A 21,140-nucleotide genomic window follows, 5' to 3' on the forward strand; every position below is an offset into this window, starting at 1 on the left:
CATTAGGAAAATGTGGCATATTTCTGTATTTTTCTAATTTGACTGCTCTATTATTGTGGTAGAAGTATTTAAAATTCTGAATTATTCATTTCCACCCAGAGAATTCCCCAGGGAATTATCAAAATCAGAGAATCAACAGGTTATGTACGCAGAAGGACAAACTGGAGAGAAGATGAGGGATGATGACACTACTAGAATCTGTAGGGAACCTATTGCTTCACCCTGATTATTAGAAACACTACTCAGGCCCTTTCTGGCTTTCAAGAATGTTATCAACAAGCATGGTTAATGGCCAATGATGATGAGAGTTGAAGTTCAGCAACATCTGGAGGGTCAGAGGTTCCACACACCTGCAATAAAGGATCATTTATGCTAGTCTGTTTTTTTACCAAGGAGCAGAAAAAAGCCCAAAAGCAGGAAGTGTGTGTGTGTGTGTTTGTAGCTGAACAGACAGATAGATAAAAGGTGGGGTGAGTGGGTGGGATGGGGGGAAGAGAATGAACCACATCAGTCATCACTGCAGGCGCCTAAAAATGTACTATCCTTTTGCAGATCACGATGCCTCAACCCTTTGCCTCCCAAAAGTGACCCTTCTTTCAGCCAGTGATGTTTCTTGCATTTCCAGAGCTATTCACCAGGAAGGCTTGAAGAGCAGCCATGCTGCCAGACCATAAGTCATTAGGCCAGGTTTATATAATGTTTTGAAAGGAGTTTCGCTCTTCATACTTACCAGCAATTACTGGGATTCACTGTGGATAAAAATGTGGCACATATTCTCTCATACTTCTTTAACTAATAGTGACACAAGAAAAAAACCCAACCCCAGGATTGTTGGTCTGTTTCTCATCACACTAACATTTGAACATTATGGCATAGACTCAACACTAGCTCCGTCCCTCCCAGTTTTTCCAGTAAATGTATTTGCATACCTTTGTATGTTTCCTGTGATTTGCCTCCCTTTCAGAAACTAAGAGTTATATGTTTAGTTTTGATGATGTGTAGGTAAACTAAGGCCCGGGGGCCAGATCCAGCCCAATCGCCTTCTAAATTCAGCCCACGGGCGGTCCGGGAATCAGCATGTTTTTCCATGAGTAGAATGTGTCCTTTTATTTAAAATGGATCTCTGGGTTATTTGTGGGGCATAGGAATTCATTCATTTCTCCAAAAAAATATAGTCCGGTCCCCCACAAGGGCTGAGGACAGTAGACCGGCCCTCTGCTGAAAAAGTTTGCTGACCCCTGATCTAAAGCTAAAATGTAAGGGTCAACCTAAATGTAATGACAGCAGTTCCCAACGGTTAAGCACGGAACTATCCCAGTAATGAAAAAGAGATCATATTTTTTTAAAAAAACAGAAGAGGCTGATGGATGAGAGAATCTGTTTTTGTTGATAGTTGGATACTACGTCACAGAGCATACCCACTGAAATCAAGCAACAAATTAGTCAACCCTGTATCTTTTATTACCGATCTGGAAACTATTTTGAGCAATGGAAGAGTTGCATATTCGTTTTTTAAATAAAATTAATATAATACTTTAAAAAAAAACAAAAACCTTCCCCCATGGTTTACCTCCTTTCAGCCCCCTTCCCTAGGAACATTTTCTCATATCTACTGTCACATCTGGTGTTAGAGCTCAGGCTGGGAGAAATGTGTTTGCAGAGAGCAGCTGATCAGGAGGCAAGTTCTGTACTCCTGAGCTACACCCTGCCCTTTTCTTTGGAAATCAGATATCAACATCTATCTTTCTACATTACTAGGGTTGGCAAGTAAACACCCCCTGGGATAGGTGGGGTACATGGGTGTGTGATTTAAGCCCCACTATCGAAATTACAGGTGACAACCTGTGGCATAGAGGCCAACCTAATTTTACAAAGCTCCTGACACCTTTCCAAGTTGCCCTGTTTTTCCATCCTATCAGAATTTCTTCCTGTTCTTTCTCCCTATCTTTCCCTGGGTTCTTAAGAGTGTCTAACTCCTTACTTTTAACAAATGGAAGAAGCAGTAACGTATTTTACTTGATAAAAAACAACAACAGATTTTAAAAGATCCTTTCCCTGTCTGGATAGCTTGGGAAAAAGACTTTCTTTTTCAGCTGTCTCGGGAACAAACTGGCAGGTTTCTGCCATATGTATATGTCACAGTCACACTAAAGTCAGAGGGTGGTATTCAACTAGGCTTTATCTGGAGTAGACCCATTGAAATTAATGAATATACCTAAATTAGGTCTATGGATTTCATTATGTCTACTCTGAGTAAAATGGTAGGCGAATGCCATCCAACTAAAACAAATCCTTTGAATATTTATTTGAAAATAACCCCATTATATTATAATTTTATGATGTTTAAATGCGTTTTTCTATACCACCATGGTATTTTTTAAGAGCTGGCAGTTCGAAAATATTCTTATAAATAAAAATCAAGCCTAGTGAGGTTCACTGCATAGGACTGGGAATTCTAACCTGTGGTAACCATGGTGAAAACTGAAGCAAGGTCATCTTTATTTTTGATAAGTTAATCCAGGACACTTTTGTATCTCACAAAACAATTGTGTCAAATGGCACCTGAAATTTTGTTTCATAGGATTTGGTATACAAACGTTAAGGATTTTTTATTTTATTTTATGAAAGTTCAGAGTTTGGGCTCCCTGCCCAACAGAGCAGTACCCCCTGTACTCCCTCTCAGTGACCCTGAATATTAGATAAACACCTGTTTAAAAAAAACACCACACACCTCAACCCTTTGGCTAAACAAAGTAGACAGAGTCTTTCATCAACAGCTTTATTTGCATAGGCATTGTGCACATCACCTTCAATCTAAGCACAATCTCTCAGCCAACTTTATGCTCATGAGGACCTAAGATGAAAGCTTGAATGTTCATATTTTTGGACCAAAACCAAGCACTTGCTCACATTTTAGATTTTCCAGTATTAGGAGTTATATATGAATTAGCTGTGGGAAAGGTAAAGACACAGCTGAGCTGATCACTGAGTCTTGGAAAGCCCTATGCATAGTGTTCCGCAAGCACCAATCAGCTAATTGTTGTGTTCTGCAAAGCCCTGTACACAGCATTTTGCAAGCGCCAGCAATTACCTTAAAGTCAGGGCTTGAGCAGCACTGTGCACCTAGCATCATACCATGGGGCTGTGGTAGATAACGATATGGCCTTCTGCAAAGGTGGTTCCTGGTGTGAAAGCTCCAACAGGGAGCCAACTTGAAAATGCATCTGGAGCAGGATAGGAGAGGCTTCATTGCTCTCAGATATCCTCTGTCCACTGAGATCCACTAGTCTGCCAGGTCCGTATTTAGGGATAAGGTTTTGCAGCTGCCATTCACTCTGCTGGACTCTTTTTCTGAATATACAGAGAAGAGGTGTTCTTATCTTGCATTAACAGTGCTCAGTGTTTACTAGTTTTGCTTCCTGTCTGAACTCCTCCCAACCACCTCCCAGTGTTTCTAATTCTGGCAGTGGGCTGGATGGGCTACCTTTAAAGATCAAGGTCACCCTCATGTGAGGGAGGGGACCAGGACTGTTACATTTGAAATGGGTGTCCAATAATGCCTGTTGACTATAAGGCTATTGATGAGCGATAGATGTCTAGATTTTTGGGAAAATGTTTGATAACTATTACCATAAGGATGCAACTATACAAATTTACTCATGAGTTGTCCCACTGAGTTCAGTGAGTCCTACCTGCTCCATCTAGGCTGGATGCTTCCTGGATGATTTGCATACCTTCATATGCATATAATTTACACCACAGATATATAGCTGGTAGCCAGAAATGCATGATTTCACAGTAACATACTATGCTTTCAGCATTTTTGCCCTTAAAAATCTGACAAAACCTTCAGCCTTACATAGTGCAGCAGGTAATAGAAAAAGGCCATTTGTTTCTATCCTGAGGTTTTATCGCTCATGTCTTTGCACAGGAGGGGCCATCTCCACCCAGCTGCAAACAAATGCAATTCATTGGCTTTGTGTGTATTGAGAAGAAATTCCCTAGAGATGAGTCACTGGGTTTTTAAATGGTGTCCAGGGAGATGTCAAGCAGACATTGCGTGTAAATCAGTGACACACCTTGCGTTAGGGAACACACACTGTAGCCTGCAGGTCTGTTCCCTCTAAGACACAGCACAAAGGAATTGCCGGTTGATGGACATTCCCAGAGAGGCTCCTATTAATGACTGTGCACATGCGCGTGCACGCAAATATACACTTTTGGGACTAGAATTTTCTATTTATTCCTATTATGTAAAAACAATGGAGATTTGGGCTGGGGTTCTTTTACCTTCCTGAACTGAGTTTAGCAGAGAGGTATATATATTATTTTTAGGGACACGGGTGGTGCTGTGGGTTAAACCACAGAGCCTAGGACTTGCTGATCAGAAGGTCAGCGGTTCGAATCCCCGTGACGGGGTGAGCTCCCATTGCTCTGTCCCTGCTCCTGTCAACCTAGCAGTTCGAAAGCACATCAAAGTGCAAGTAGATAAATAGTTACCACTCTGGTGGGAAGGTAAACGGCGTTTCTGTGTGCTGCTCTGGTTCACCAGAAGCGGCTTAGTCATGCTGGCCACATGACCTGGAAGCTGTATGCCGGCTCCCTCGGCCAATAAAGTGAGATGAGCGCCGCAACCCCAGAGTCGGTCACGACTGGACCTAATGGTCAGGGGTCCCTTTACCGTTACCTATATATATTGTTTAGAGTACACAGACCTCTTTTATCAGACTATTCCATCCTTCTTTTTTGTATCAGAACAGAAGTTCTAACAGGGCAGTACACAGGGCAGTACCAAGTGAAACGCAACAAGCAATTTCTTCTCATTTCCTAAAATATCATGGTGGGGAACCTCTGGTCTGTGGGATGAATTGAGCCACTAGCTCTCCCTGTTTGGCATGCAAGGCAATTTCCCCCAAGCCACACCCAGCTGCCCTGGGGCAGGTGGAGATGCGGCTGCTGATCCATGAAGAAAGCACGACTGAACTCCCTGTGCATAAACAGATGGGGAGTGGGGGCATGCCTTTTCCCAGGAGTGGGAAGTGGTTTCAATGAAACTACTGTCAATGGAAACCCTCCTGGAGCAAGTTGAGCCCTCACCACACCAGAAAGCAGGCTTCGGCTCTTACGTCATTGTGATGTCAAGTGATTGACAGGTGGGCAACCTCACCCACCTGTCAAATTTGGCCTGCAAAGCCAATCCTAAAAAAGGTCTGTATTGCAGAGCCAGAAAGGTTCTCCATTCCTGCTATACATGATGCCACACTGGAAGCAAAACACACTTTGTTCTTAGTCACACAGGCCATCATTTTCAAGGTTCTCTCAGTCTTCTGTAGATTGATTTGTCTGAAAATTTACAGAAAATGCATTTTTGCTTGTTGTACACTGGACTTTACTCCCCTGTCCTATGACAAAACAGTTTAGACTCAGGTCATTCATTCATCCAATAGTTGTTTTAGGCCTCAAAAATGTTACGCCTACCTTCCTGGATGAATCCCAAAGACTCATTTTAAAAGGCATAGGTTTTAAGTTCAAATGAAACTGTTCAAGGCTTTACTGTACATGTAATTATTACTACAGAATAGAAGAAAGAAAATTATATTCAACACACCCTCATTACCCTTCCCTCCCATTGTTATGGATAATTGTGTCCCAAGAGCTATGATGATTAATTTCCTCCTCTCTTTCACAACACGTATAAACCTTGTACCTATTTGTCACTAACACTGATGTTCAAAAAGCTTCAAAGTTTCATAGACAGAACTGGCTCTTTATGGCATACGGTGGGATATTCTGCCAACAAGCACCTGTAAAGTAAAAGGAGCATATAGAACCTTGCATAAAGGTAAGTAAGGATACAACCTCAGCTGACCCAGTATCAAAAGGACAAAGCTGCTCTTTCCAGAGCACTGGTTATGAGAGACAATACATATACTTTTACCATGGATCACTAATAGCACAACATTCTTCTCACCTCTTGGCATTTGCATAGTCTACTGATCATGGAACACCAGTCTTGCAGCACTACAAACTCTCACTTGTTACACTCCTGGGAAAAGCAGAAGATGACAAACCAAGGCACTGCCCCTTTTACCTTTCATCTTAATTCCCAAGTGGCTAACAATTACTAGCTGCCATTAATATTAAAAAGGCGAGGCAAGGCAGAAATGCAATCCCCTCTCATGTAGTTAGATTCCATAATATTATAAACAATTAGTCCAGAGGGGAGAAGAGAAGGCTAGAGAAGAATTAAATATTGATACTTGGGAGCAGATGGCTCTGCTTGTATTAGGGGAAGTGAAACCTAAGAGAACTTGGGTTTGAGAGGTGAGGATTAGCCTGGTACCCACAGACCAGATAATGAGAAAAAGCAATCTACGTGGGAGATGACGTGAAAGCAATTCATTCTTCATACCTCTTTCTAATGGTTCTGCATGTAACCAGGAATCTTTATGGGAAGGCAGAGATACTTCATAAAGGCTGGTCATCCTCCTGCACCTTTGTCTACAGAGCTCCTCATATATCAGTGAGCAGCTCCTCCATTAGTATGGTTTGCAGGTCGAGGATGCTTTAATGTTGGACTCTATTGAAGACTGGTCTGTCCATAACAGCTGCCTTTGCCTGTCATTTTTACTGACAATCAGGTGCGTCTCACAGATTACCGTATTTTTCACTCTATAAGATGCACCAGACCACAAGGCGCACCTAGTTTTTGGAGGACGAGAACAAGAAAAAAAATATTCTGAATCTCATAAGCCAGAACAGCAAGAGGGAACGCTGTGCAGTGAAAGCAGCAATCCCTCTTGCTGTTTTGGCTTCTGGGATAGCTGGGGAGCCTGCATTCGTTCCATAAGACGCACACACATTTCCCCTTGCTTTTTAGGAGGGAAAAAGGGAGTCTTATAGAGCAAAAAATACGGTACTTTACTCCCATTGCTTGGTCCCAGCTCCTGCCAACCTAGCAGTTAGAAAGCACGTCAAAGTGCAAGTAGATAAATAGGTACCACTCTGGCGGGAAGGTAAATGCCGTTTCCGTGCGCTGCTCTGGTTTCGCCAGAAGCAGCTTAGTCATGCTGGCCACATGACCTGAAAAAAACTGTCTGCGGACAAACACCAGCTCCCTCGGCCAGTAAAGCGACATGAGCGCCACAACCCCAGAGTCGTTCGCAACTGGACTTAACTGTCAGGGTTCCTTTACCTTTACCTTTATTGAAGACTGGTCTGTCCATAACAGCTGCATTTGCCTGTCATTTTTACTGACAATCAGGTGCGTCTCACAGATTACTTTAATCTGTAGCAGCCATAAGGCAAATATTCATCTCTATAAAACTTTTTGCAGCAAAAATAGTTCAGATATGGGACAAATTGTTTCACTGCTGAATGGGAGTAAGGAAGGGTAAGTTAATCTGTCCTGTCTTCTACACCAGAGGTGGGGAACATTTTTCAACCTGAGGGACACATACCCTCATGGACAACCTTCCATGGGCTCCATGCCACTGGTGAGCAGGGTCAGAGGCAAAAGTGAGTGGAGCAGCAAGTATGACTCCAAAAGCACCCGAGAAAGTGCAGAGTGGGGCCATTGAAGCGTACATTCTGGCAAGAGTCCCGAGAGCCAGACAGAATGGCTTGAATGGCTGCATCTGGCCCCTGGTCCTGTGGTTCCCCACCCCTGGTCCACATATTTAATGCAAACGGGAGTATAGTCTGGTTTCCAAATAGGTGAATATCTAATTATTCCAAAATGGTATTCCACTGAAGTAAAAACAACAACAACCAAACAAGTTCTATAATAACATAAAGACTACTAAATTAATTATGGAATGAGTACTCATAGCAAGAATATATTTGGTTAAAATATTGCCCAATTATAGATCTTAATTGCTTCGGCTTTGAAAATTCCCACCACTTGAATTCAAACCCTGCCATTTTCTCCCTTGGACAGTCAAAAACAACTCCCAGAGCTTTATATGTGTACATCAAATAAATACAAATTGTGTGATTCAAACTGTCACAAAACTGTCACAATCCCCCACCCTCAGAACTCACGGAAATGTAGTTCCATTTAGGGATTTCCAATTAAAAAAACTTAATCCATAGCCTCACAAAACTATATGGTTTTTCAGCATTGTTCTGGGAAAACCATGATGGTTACAAACTATTTAAAACCAGTTTGGGTCTGTAGCTTGGATGTTGCTTAAGTAGCAATTGTAAGTTACATAAATGGAAAATGGCCAACAACGCTGTCAGGGCTGCCCAAGGTCCCAGCTCACAAAGGACCAACGCTGCTTCTTGGTTAAGTACAAAAGTCTTTATTGAAGTTCAGTTTCACTTCCAGAGCCGCAGCGCGCAGCTCTACGTCTCAACTATCAGACCGCTGATGCTCCGTCTGAGTCTCCTCCCCCCAGACACCAATTTAAGACTCTAGCCTTACTCCACCTCTTCCTCTGTTCCTTCCGCCTCTGGTTCCGCCTGGCCGTTGGGGTCTTGCCCTTTCTAGACTCTTCTGACGCTGAGTCCCCTGAGCCTTCCCCCTCCCTCCGGCGGGCTTTAGGAGCTGGTTCCCCATCCGGGTCTTCTGCTGTCCCCCGCGCCTGTACATTTGAACTTGGCGCGCGCGCCCAGCCGGTAACTTTTCTCCTGACCGTTTCACTGCTGCTGCTGTCACTGCTTCCCCCTCTGGGGGGGCTAGCTGCAACTGACCTCCCCTCCGTTGGAGGCGTGGTCAGCCCTGACTCACTTTCTCTCCCCGCTGGAGGAGACGCTGGCCCTGACACATGTGACTCTTCCCCCCCACTACGCTCTGGTGGGGAAACTGGTCCCAATCCCCCACTGCTGCTTTGGGGTTCCCCTCTGTCTCCTTGTTTCTGGTGCGTCCCCCCTGGGACCCCCCTTGCCCTGACCATAGGCGCCCCCTTCTGGGAATCTTCTGATTCGCTGGAGAAGCTCATGGAATCTCTCGGGCCACTGTCATACTCCCCTACGCTGCCCTCGGATTCTTCCCCTTCGCTCTCCATTTCCTCTCTCCCCAGAGCTCCTGCTCCTGAGTCCCTGACAAACGCCTTGCGAAGGCCCTCATTGTTCTTCTAAACTATCTGTTCTCTATCACACTTTCCTATACCTTTTCCTTTATAATGGCTGGTCGGGAAGTGAAAGAAACACAGGATTCTGCTGTAAAGGAATCCTTTGAGTGGTACCATGAAATATGAGCTTCCACTATTTGTATGAGTTCCTAGCAGCACAATATCCAGGTGATATTGGATTTGCTTTGTTGTCTTTCCTAGCTTCCTCCATGGAGGGAAAACCACTAGTTAACTATTTTGCTTTATAAATAGCTGGCTCAGTTCAAGGGTCCACAAAGTCTACCATCTTGTTTCTAAAAGTGGCCAATACATGCCTTCAGGAAACCAATGAGAAGTGTAGGAAGAGAGTAGCCATCCCCCATTGTTTGTTTCCTGCACCTGGTATTCAGAGATATTCTGCTTCTGAACATGGATTTAGCTATCAAGGCTACTGCCTACTGAACACAGAATACCTTACCTCTTTGATGGCAGACATCTTGATGTTTTCATAGTAATGTAGTGGTGCATTTGGAGAGCTCATGTCATAACCAAATCCAGCCACTGCTACCTCATCACAATTGTGGAGCACCATGGTTATTGCTACACTTCCCAGAGTAGGGATGTTCTGTGGAGGAAAGGGGAAGGAAGCACAATGCAAGCTATTAAGTTAAGTTTTCATTTTCTTAAGCAATAGCATTTTAATGGCATCCAAGTGTGTGTGTGTGTGTGTGTGTGTGTGTGTGTGCACGCGTGTGTGTGTGTGTGTGTGGAACTAGTGCAAAACCCTATTGGAGCAGAACGTGGGAGCAAGTTGCACATGGGAAATGGGAAGGAAGGATCCATGGCAATTGACAAGAAGAGGAAGGGAGTTAATTGAGAAGAGAAAAATAGCTTTGCAGAACACAGACGGCGAGGAGGGAAGGAGAGCAGAAAGGATTTCAACAAGAACAGCTATGGAAAAACAAAGAGGTATCAAATACTTTCACAATAATCCCCGAGAGAAGAGCCACAGATCATAACTCTGGCATTGAGTGTTGATGGCACACAGTAGCTTCAAAGCAACTGAGGGGAGTCTGACAGAAGAGCAGTGGGCTGGATTCAACTAAGTAGGTGTGCTAGCAAGAGTCAGTGCAATGAGTTCTGCTAGTGCAAGGCACTTTCCTCCCTCTCCTCCTCTCTCCTCCCCCCACATTGGCTCAGGGGTGGGTGGGATGGGGTCTGAAGAACCCCCAGAACAGCATGCAGGAGGAGGAGACATTTGATTATTCCACTGGGAAAGCTGAAATGTTTGTACTGACGGAAAAAATGGAAGAGCACAATGTTGAATCCTTCCCAGGATCTTTAAACGAGGCCATTCAGTATTAATGGATCATTTTATTTGTTGTTGGTTCACTTCCTGCTGCTAACAATATGACGTGGGAGCTGTTTAATAAGTTGGGTTCTGTTGTTAATTAATTATTTAATAAGTAAATGTGCATACATTCAAGAGCTAGAACAATAAGCCATTCGAACTAATATGATAATAGCAATGTGTGTGTCGACCCTCTGTAGAAAGTTTCCAGTTACTCAGACTTCTTTCAGATGTTGGCACTAGCAAAAATCAGGAGTACCTTAATCTTTAGAGGACAGTACAAACTTCCGCCTTACTATAGTTCTGCCACTTGTCTCATTCCTCTCTCACTGCCTAGCTGCTCAAGGAAGAATCTGTACCAAGGTGATCCTTAATGCAGAATATCTTGCTCCAGATTATGTCTGCCTTAGAGCAGGGGCATATAATTCAAAGCATTCTGAGGGTGACTTTTACACTTTTATTAATGTAAGATGGTGACATCAGTAGTTTGGCTAGCATTTTGTAACACAGTTTTGTCTGTATATATTAACTTTAAATGATTCATTATATACAGTCCTAAACATTCCTTTGTCATCTTAAAAGTTTTGATTTGCCCCGTAAGGATAAATAAGCAGGCCACTGACCCTTATAAATCCAAACATCTGAATTTCTACAGACAAAATCCAACACCTACTCTTATTTTTGTTTCCCATCTCACAAGTCTTTTTGCATCGTCACCTCCCTGCTGCCTCTCTTCTTCTCTTTATCTCACAGATCTATGTGCACCACCATTTTTTCCTTCACTCTTCCTTTTTACCATGTTTTCTTCTCTATCATTTGGTTCCTTTGGTTTGTTCTTTCATGCTCACCTCAGTGACAACAACAGAACATAAAATTTTCACTCTCCCAACAATTCATATGCAGAGGGAATACAAACATACACACATCATTTGATCTATAGGCTGCCTTTCTATAGTTAAAACCATGCTCAAGGTGGCTTATGACATGGAATCTTTTACATAATTACAAATATAACACAAGTAGGCATAAACAATAAAAAGCACAACCAAAAGTATGCAACTAAATTGAACAATTTCCATATAAATCATGGTAAGATCTAAAAATAAAGACACAAAAATGAGTATCAATAACAGTAACAACCCCGCCAACAACCCTTATCCCTGCCCCACAAACAGTACTCCAACCTAGTAATCTGTTCAGCAACCTCAGCTTTTGTAGCTGGAGTCAGTCAGGGTCCCGTCCTCCCAGGCCAGGTGCATGGCAGGAGCAGGTCTTCTAGAAGTCACAGCCAAGATCTCAGACACAAAAGAAGCCATGCAGTGGGGGTGGCTTGTGGTTGAAGCAAGCATGCAGATTCTGGCAGCAGCACCTCACACCTCTAGATCCAAGGAGGAGCAATGCAGATTATACAATTCTTCTATCTCCACTATAATTGCTTGACTTGATCAGGGTGAGAAAGACCCACAAGGAATGGGTATTCAAATTATTCAAGGGAGCTGCAAATAATTGTGTGTGTGTGTGTGTGTGTGTGTGTGTGTGTGTGTGGAATTGGCCTGTGAGGTTTTTGTTATGTCAGCCTGTGCTAGTGAAAGCTTTATCACAGAGTTTATACACAGCCCTGATTTTAAATCTTGGAGCTCATGCTAGCAACCAAGTGTTCTGAGCAACATGACTGCATGTCTTACACACCAGGGTGTCCCAAACTGTGATCCACGAACCGCCAGTGTTGCAAGCTTCATTCAAATGGTCCACTGTGTGTCTTTGGATTTGTGTTTGAAAGTGGGAGATGGGACATCCATTGCATTAAATATTCACATTTCTTTTTATTGCTCCTTTTATTTCTTATATTGTTCTTTAATGTATTACAAATTTCTATGGAATTAAAATTGCTAGAACAAGCAAAAAAATCATTAAGTGGTCCACCAATACCTTCAGCAACTTTCAAATGATTCATGGGATGCAGGGGGAGTTTGAAAATTGCTGACATACACGTATACCAGTCGCAATGGAGAGAAGCAGAAGCAGTTTGAAGCAGGGCATAGCAGTTACAGGATCAGTAGCTTCAGAACAGTGTACAGTGGTATCTCTGGTTAAGAACTTAATTCATTCTGGAGGTCCGTTCTTAACCTGAAACTGTTCTTAACCTGAGGTACCACTTTAGCTAATGGGGCCTCCCGCTGCCACCGTGCCGCCGGAGCACGATTTCTGTTCTCATCCGGAAGCAAAGTTGTTAACCCAAGGTACTATTTCTGGGTTAGCGGAGTCTGTAACCTGAAGCGTATGTAACCTGAAGCGTATGTAACCTGAAGCGTATGTAACCCGAGGTACCACTGTAAATCCTATGGATGGTGATACTATGACACCCGCTAACTCACACTGTATTTCTGTAAAGCAAGGAGAGCAACATTTTCTGCAGCAGTGGGTTTGATGTATGAGAAAATTCCTGTTGCTTCAGTGCCTTGCCAGCTTTATGGGGTGTGGGGGTCATTTCTATGTCACTGCTTTTTGGATTGGGAGGAAATGGTTGCAGTAAATCTCTTTGGAGAAATACCTGACACCTACATTGTGTGTAGAAGTTTTAGTTGTTATTTGATCCAATGGTGGGGGACAGGCCACCTATAATGCTGATTCCTCAAAAGAATAATGAGCAAAATGTGATTCTTTTGGTCTAACAGTTGTCACAAGTCTTCAAGACAGCTCTCTGCAATTTGTCTTGTTAAAACCAGCCAACTTTACATGGTTAACAACAGAGGGTTATAATCAACTTCCTTGCCAGAAAACCAGTTCCAGTCCCTAAAACACAGCATCTAACACCCTTGCAGTCACTATAAACACAATCAACGAGACCGACTATAAATCCAAGTAAACATACATACAAACATACAAAACAACAAGACACAATTCTAGCCAAACTTCTGAGGCTGGATGAAAAATGAACCCTAATGGGCTTTGACATCCCTAAGGAATGGCTGTTGGAGTTTCAAACCACAGTCCATTCTTGTCCCTGAAGCCCAGACTCTCAGCCCCCTTTGAGGTTCACATTTGCATCTGTCTGAGATCACTTGCAAGAATTAGTATTTTAAACTCTTTTGTTACTTCCAGAAGCCCTGTATATTGAGCATCCATCCAGATTTGTTTGCATAAAGTTTGTGGGGAGGTTGTATGACATCGGTTATTTATTGAGCATGCATTCTGATTTGTTTGTGCCAATGTTATAAGATGGTGTGGCAAGCGTTATTCCACGTTTTCCAGTGCATGTACCTGCTACTTTCTTTATCATTAAAAATCTGATTCTTTAGGGAAGTGAGTTTGTTGTGAAAGAGTACCAAATCAAACCTGAATTTGCTGGTATGTGATTGAATCCTACCCAAAAACAGCAAGACTCTGGAAGGTCCCTTTGTTCAGGGAACACGTCTTGGCTGTGATCCACTTAAAAATAAGTATAATATTATACTTATAAATTTATAAGTATACATTCTGTATAACATAATGGATAACAATTAGCTTTACAGTATTTTTATTCGAATTGTCTTGCAGGTATTAACTTAGGTTTTCTAGCTTGCAAATAGTCATTAAAATATTTATTGACAATACAGCAATTATTCACAAATGTTTTTAAAGAGCAGCTTTCAATTGGTGAAATTTGAAACCACACTAAGTTAATATGCCAGTAAAGTCAGCCAAGATATCATAATACATCTATATTGTTTTTTTGAGAACATTTGGATTTTCGCAACATTTATTCTTCCGCAAGTAATACCCACACGCAGTCTCACAAATGGAGCGGCAATCCCTTGCCAAGTGCTTGTTGGGTAGATCTTTTTAGCAAAAGCAATTGTATTAAAGCCTGTCTCAGACCACAAACATGCCTATAGGACCATACATGCCAAGGCCATGATGAAAGGCACCATAGGTATTCCTACCTCTTCTTTAGATATATCCAACATCCAGTAATTCTAGCCAGGTGCTTGAGCTTTCCTTCTGTCACTTTTGGGTGGAGAAAAAGTTACTTAAGTTTTGTGTATGAAAGCATTTTCACTATTAAATAGATATGGTAAGTGTGTGAAACTCTGTATGACATCAGAGAAAGAAAAATGAGAATCCATAAAATAAAAACGGCTTCTTTATGATTTTTAAAAAGCACAGAAAACCTCTGACAAGGTTTCAGAAGCTTCCACCGTGCTGTGCAAGAACTATGCATTTTTTCAAGACATCATAAGGGATGAAGGCATGGACACTACCGTGCATATGTGAAGTAAAGGATCTAACAAAAGCAAGGAATAAGAGGGCTAATTGATGGAAAACTTAGCGTGTATGATGAGCAGTCTGAAGGTGACCCAGAAGGACTACTTCTCATGAGGTGGAAGGCCATCAGACCAGAGCTGCTCTCAGCACAGCTGAATGATAGGTAAATAAGCTGTGCTGATAACAGAACGGAGTGTTCCTCATTATACAGACACTATTTTAATTGAGAACATGAGTGACTGCAGTGCCTGTGGGGGAAATCCTCCTGTTCAACAAAGCATCACAAAGGCTGACCAATTGGCACATGGTCCAGTCATGAAGTATAATGCAGAAAAGGCAAAAATCAATGCTGGTTTGGAGAACCAGAGAACTAAACAGCACATTTGTGACTAGTGTAAAAATATCTGCAATTTTGATATCTTAACCCCTAATCATGTTGGGGTTGTACCCCACAGATGAAACTGGAGTAGAAATAATATTAAATCTATTGGCATGGGTATCAAGCAACATTTTATAAATTCTCTGGCAAGTAGAGAACTGCTCATATGCTGCAACCATACGTCTGGATTTTTACCAGTCATTCTGAAGCTACTAAATACAATTAAAATAACTTTGTAAGAGATGCACCTATATTTGAAATTGTACATCCTTTAATGCAGGAGTGTGGAACCTCTGACCACCAGGCTTAATTAGGCCCACCAGGCCTTCCTCTATTTCACCTGCTTGGACATTTTGGTCAAGTCACACTCATCTGTCCCACACCTGATATCATATATCACATAAAGTGCCAATCAGCTGCTTGGTGGCACATGGAAGGCCCTTTGGCAAAGGGCTTCAAAAAACCTGACTATCAGCAAGGCCCCTTGTAAAGTGTTCCACAAGATCGGACTGGTGAAGACTTTGCCATAGGCTTCACAAGGCAACAGCTGGTTGTCAGGTCTTCCAGAGTCCTTTGAAAGGTGTTTTATGGGTTGTGCATTTCAAACTGCTTTTAAATGCTTCATTTGACATCCTCCTTCAAATGAAAGGACATATATTTTAAATTATTGTATATTTTATTTTAGAAAATTTATGCCCTGACTTTCAGCCCTCGAATGGACCTCAAGGTGGTTTTCTTATTAAAATAATAAATTACATTAAAATAATATAGATGTGTGAGGATATTAGGCAGAGTGTGACATGATGATGCCTCAAATTTCACTAGCAGAATATTACATTAAAAACTGTTTGTGCAGCCTGGATAGTTGTTTAATTGTCCATAACAATTTAATGACTAACCGCAATTCATTAATCTAGTATCCTCAAGGAACTGTTCTGTTCATAAATAGTACATACTGTGTTGTCCAAAATTCACAAAGTTGGAATTATTTGTAAACAAAGCAAGTGCAAGTGTGTTTGCTTGACTGCCTTGCTTCTTAACTGAAACAGAGTGGAATTGTATAAACTCAACAGTTTATTACTACAAGTGTGCTCTACCATGTTCAGTAGATCACAGTTAAAACATAGGCATGTAAAAGTTGTTTAAAATAATATGGATACCTTTTTAAAATAATATGCATGAAGTGATCTCACACAAATAGTAGTCCAGGACATCTGTTCTCTTTCTGCATATGAGTTTCTACTAAATATGTTTGTAATGAGAGACAACCCTTTTCCTAAGAACGGAAAGATCCCACAAAGTTAATTTGTGATCCAAGCTCAATACGTCCGCCAAATTTTCACTTACATTTGAAGTGATGCTAGACCGTGGAGTGTCACTAGGGGAATATGTGGGGTGGAGTTGGGGTTCAGTCTGAGTTGATAACTATATATAGTTGATAGATTTAATGGCTCAGTACAAGTTAAAACAAGACTTGCAAGAAGAACTGTTGAAATTCACCCTTACTCCATAAATGTATGGAGCCATATAGAGAAGATCTGAAGAAAACAGGATTTCCATACATTGGAGCATACGCAAAATATCTATACAAACACTTTGGCAGAATACTACAATCCTCACCCCCATGCTGCTGCAGTCTTTCAATCATGCCGCCTCTCTGTTAAGTGCAGCAGAATTGAAACCCTAGAGGAGGGAACTGGAAGGTGAATGGAAGAGAATAGTACAGTTCTGCTCTGAGAAAGAGTATGGTAACCACATGAACAAAGTAGACTGCATGGGATAGCAGTTCTACCGATTTAAAGCAGAAGCACTTCTTTACTCAAAGCCTGTTGGCTTATACTGGCAGCAGCAGGCCTAAAACCAGCAGGAATTACTGGTGCAACTTCCACCACTGCTGGCCAATATGGATCCTGCTAGACTGCCTCCCAATGCCAAAGGACCCATCATGGGCTATATACCATTATGCCTAAACTACAAAACAGCTGAGAAGTGATGATTCTGTGAATCTCACAGTCTCCCTGACCTCAGAGGTTAATCCCCAAGGGTGTGAGGGATGTCAGAACATGACAGAGATATAAATCCATGACTTGAAACATAACACTAAATCTGTAGTATGCAGTTTCTCTAGGCAAGGTTGAGGTGCCTTGAGGGAGAAAAATTCACAAGAGGCCCAAAATACAACTCCCAGCCATTGCCATGACAATAGAATGAAACAAACAATCACAGAATATGTTTCCAAAGAGGGTGGAGATCAATCATGCATTATCTTCAGGTCTTAATGAAATGGTGAATAGCATCAATCTCTATTTTAAGATTTGTCAAACAAAAATGAAAAGTCAAGAAACTGAATGCTCTATACACAAATGATTTAAAAATGATAATGCAAATGAAGAACTTGATGCAATTAGGCTTCATGATTTCTAAATAGTCTGATGATTTTGATGTCCACCTTACAAGGAGCTTCCTCATATAACTCATAAAGTCTACTGGCATCCAAGTGAGAATAAAGTTTTACTGGCTTCTGTGCATGGTGGGGGAGTCACCAATGCTGCCCTGCACATTCGAAACAAGAGGAAGAGGCCAGGCATAAATAACTGATAATCATCAGACAGTACAAAAAACTTTAGACAATGGGGTAAATCTATCCCAGGTCATAAGATGACCCCATGAAGCTCCTGTAACTCACATTAATTGGTTTTGGCCAAATAAAAAAATTGTTGTTAGCACTTGAATTCTGATCAGCTCCTCAGTGAGGATATTGACAACTGTGAGTGTTTCTTAATTGTGTTGCCACTGCCAATGGGGAGGAAAATTGTGCCTTCTTGGCTGTAATGACAGAGCATTAGAGCAGACAGGTTTCTCTGACCCACTCTTCAGCAATGTGGGAAAATTACATCCTTCCACTAGAATGAAGAGAGTGTGATTTTCCTCCCAATCAATGGTGGTAAAAAACATTAAGAAACACACACTGATAGTCATGGGAAGTTAAAGGGCTCTGAATGATGCCTCCTATCACCCCGCTATCATTCCCCATTGCAATCTGGATGGCTGGTGGGTGAAGGAAAACAAGGAACAGAGAGAAGAGGGAAAGAAGGAACAAGAATGGGGTGTGGTGACCTGCTTGACTCCCTGTGAAAGGATGGTAAAGAACGGTACATTGACATCAATGGGCCATGCAGAGCAGAGAGCAAGCTGAGCCCTTGTGGCTTGAGTGAAGGGGTAGTGGCAATCAGCCATATCATTTCCAGAGTAGCAAGGAGCTTAGAGAAAGCTACTGTTGCCCTCAGGCTATGTATCAAGATCCCCTCTTTCTGTCTCCCACCTGTAAATAAATTTTACCAATTCTAAATGAATTTTCCAATTTGCTGTTGCTGTTTAGTCATTTAGTCGTGTCCGACTCTTCGTGACCCCATGGACCACAGCACGCCAGGCACTCCTGTCTTCCACTGCCTCCCGCAGTTTAGTCAAACTCATGCTGGTAACTTCGAGAACACTGTCCAACCATCTCATCCTCTGTCGTCCCCTTCTCCTTGTGCCCTCCATCTTTCCCAACATTAGGGTCTTTTGTCACCAATTAATTCACTTTCAAAAATCAGTCAAGTACTTCATTTTTATTACTGCTGACACTACTATTATCTTAACCCTGGGCTTTTGACACCTGAGGTTTGTATTTTTAGGACCCACCTTATTTTTGTATCTAAGTTATTCTGTACTGTTTTAAATATTGTGTAATATTATGTTTTAATAGATGTAACTCACTCTGGGGCCTTAGGGTGAAGGGCGAGTACTAAAATGTGACAATTGTAATAACAGTAAGTAACCAAGAAATACATTAACAGATAAATGTGCATGGTGGGAGTTGTAAGTCAGTAGCATCCAGAGGGCACCATGTTTGCTACCCCTGTTTTAATGGTTAAGAGCATTAGAAGAGCCCTGCTGGATCAGATCAAAGGCACCCTGTTTGCCTATGGGAAGCCTGCAAGCAGGATCTGAGTGCAACAGCACTCTTTCTATTGATGATTCCCAGAAACTGGTATTCAGAGGCATACTGCCTCAGATGCTAGATGCAAAACCATGATGGTTGTAGTCACTGATAGCCCTATTCTCCATTAATTTGCCTAATTCCCTTTTAAAGCCATCCAAGTTGGTGGCCATCACTACATCCAGTGGAAATATATTTAATAGAATATGTGCTGTGTGAAGAAGCATTTCCTTTTGTCTGCCCTGGAGTCAGCTCCACTGGACATTAGACAGGTGGGAAAAGTCTCTCTATCCACTTTCTTCTCACAATGGATACTTCTATACACCTTTTTTCATGTTTCCACTTACTTGCTTCTCCCCCCCCCCAACTAAAAACCACCAAATGTTGTAACCTTTCTTCATAGGGGAGTTGCTCCAGCCCCTTAATCATTTTCTTTGCCCCTTTCTTCACCTTTTCCAGCTCTACAATAGGCTTTCTGAGGTGCTGCAACCAGAAGTACGCATAGTATTCCAAGTACAGTCACACTGTATAACTGAAAAACAGCACTATCCTATTGGCAGTTTTATTTTCAATCCTTTTCCTAATGACCCTCAAGATGGAATTTGCCTTTTACACAGCTGCTGCACACTGGGTCAACACTGTAATCAATATCCATCATAACCCTGAGGTCTCATTCCTTGTCACTCACCACCAGTTCAGACCCCACTGGCATGTACATGAAATTAGGATTTCTTGCCCCAATATTCATCACTTCACATTTGCTTACATTGAATCACATATCACTCATTCACTTAATTTGGAAAGATCCTTTTGGAGTTCCTTGCAATTACTTTTTGTTTTTATCAACCTGAACAATTTGGTATCATCATCAAACTTGACCGTATCCGTGCTCACCTTGACTACAAGTAATTTATAGTCAAGTTAGAAAGCATCACCAATACAGAACAACAAACCCCTGTGTTGCAAACTTAACACAACAAACAACACAAGCAACACAAGGACCAGAATACTAGATAGCACTGTAGTTCTTATTGCACAATATACATGATTTAGTACAACAAAAACAAAATGTGTACACTTGTAAATTCTCTAATATATTTGAAAACAAATGAACACACATCTGTCAATCTTTGAAAGTCCGTAGAAGTATAATAAGTCTATGGTTGAAACAAAGTAATAGAAGCTATCCTGTGGGCTAAGCGGTAAAACTCTTAAGGCGTTCATGGTGCCGAGGTAGTAAATGAATAACAACGTAGGACAGTGATCCCGGATAATCTGACTGTTTTGCTGGAATCTTCTTCGGCACAACCCATAGATTAGAAAAATGCACAAGGAGCAGTGGTCATGAGGACATGGAAATGAAACTAACAGAACATAACACAAGCCTTGATTCTAACAAAAACAACTATAGCAACAGAAGAATTAAGCCAAATCCATGACAAACAGATAAAAGAACTGGAAAAAGAAAATATAGATAAAAGCAACAAGCTTGAAGATGCATAAAACTTAAATAGGAGCATTAATTTACACTCTTTTTTTTTTGATGAGGGAGTGGAAGGAAGGGAATGATCCTGCACACTTCATTGCCTCATAGCTGAAATCACTGCTTCCAGCCCTCATAATCTCCTGATGATTTTGAACAGGCACACAGAGCACTTAGAGCCAAACTAGATGCACTAATAATCTGTCCTGGTATAAGGCAGCTAGCTACCTTTCATAAGGAGATGGAAAATCCAGTAGAATTTTATGTGGCCCAAAAGCCTATTCTGCAGTTTATATTTATATTATAATAGAATGTCTTTAAGCTACACACATATTTTCAAAATGAAAGGTAGGATTCTAGAGATTTTAAATTACATGCTTTGAGTTTAAAATGTAAAGTAAACTATTTTAAGCTCCATGGCAAACTGGCACCACTGCAAGAAGTGGAGATACCAACCCTTCCCATAGGCCTGTTACTCACTGGCATGAAGGCACAACTGTACCTATTCATTGGTTGAGGGACTGCAGGATTTGAAAGATGTTCCACTATACCAGAAGAACAACAAATATGCCACTGCCATAATTGATTTTATTTATTTATTTATTTATTTATTTATTTATTTATTTATGCGTGTATAAAGCACT

General features: G+C 41.6%; 1 protein-coding gene across 13 annotated transcripts in view; it reads right to left on the minus strand.

The window, feature by feature from the left end:
* ST3GAL3 (ST3 beta-galactoside alpha-2,3-sialyltransferase 3) overlaps window positions 1–21,140 on the minus strand; it is a 179,318-nt gene that overhangs the window by 12,705 nt on the left and 145,473 nt on the right. For 12 of the 13 annotated variants that reach the window (XR_014549472.1, XR_014549473.1, XR_014549474.1 and 9 more), the window contains one exon: window positions 9,535–9,681. The exons of the other annotated variant lie outside the window; for it this stretch is intronic. Coding sequence is in view for 9 of the 12 variants with exons in the window: in XM_083619930.1 (XP_083476056.1) it covers window positions 9,535–9,681 (147 nt within the window). In the remaining 3 variants the exon portion in view is untranslated. The remainder of the gene's footprint in view (window positions 1–9,534; window positions 9,682–21,140) is intronic. 13 annotated transcript variants of the gene reach the window in all.

The sequence above is a fragment of the Podarcis filfolensis genome (genome assembly GCF_964270895.1).
Source record: "Podarcis filfolensis genome assembly, chromosome: 6".
Lineage (NCBI taxonomy): Eukaryota > Metazoa > Chordata > Lepidosauria > Squamata > Lacertidae > Podarcis > Podarcis filfolensis.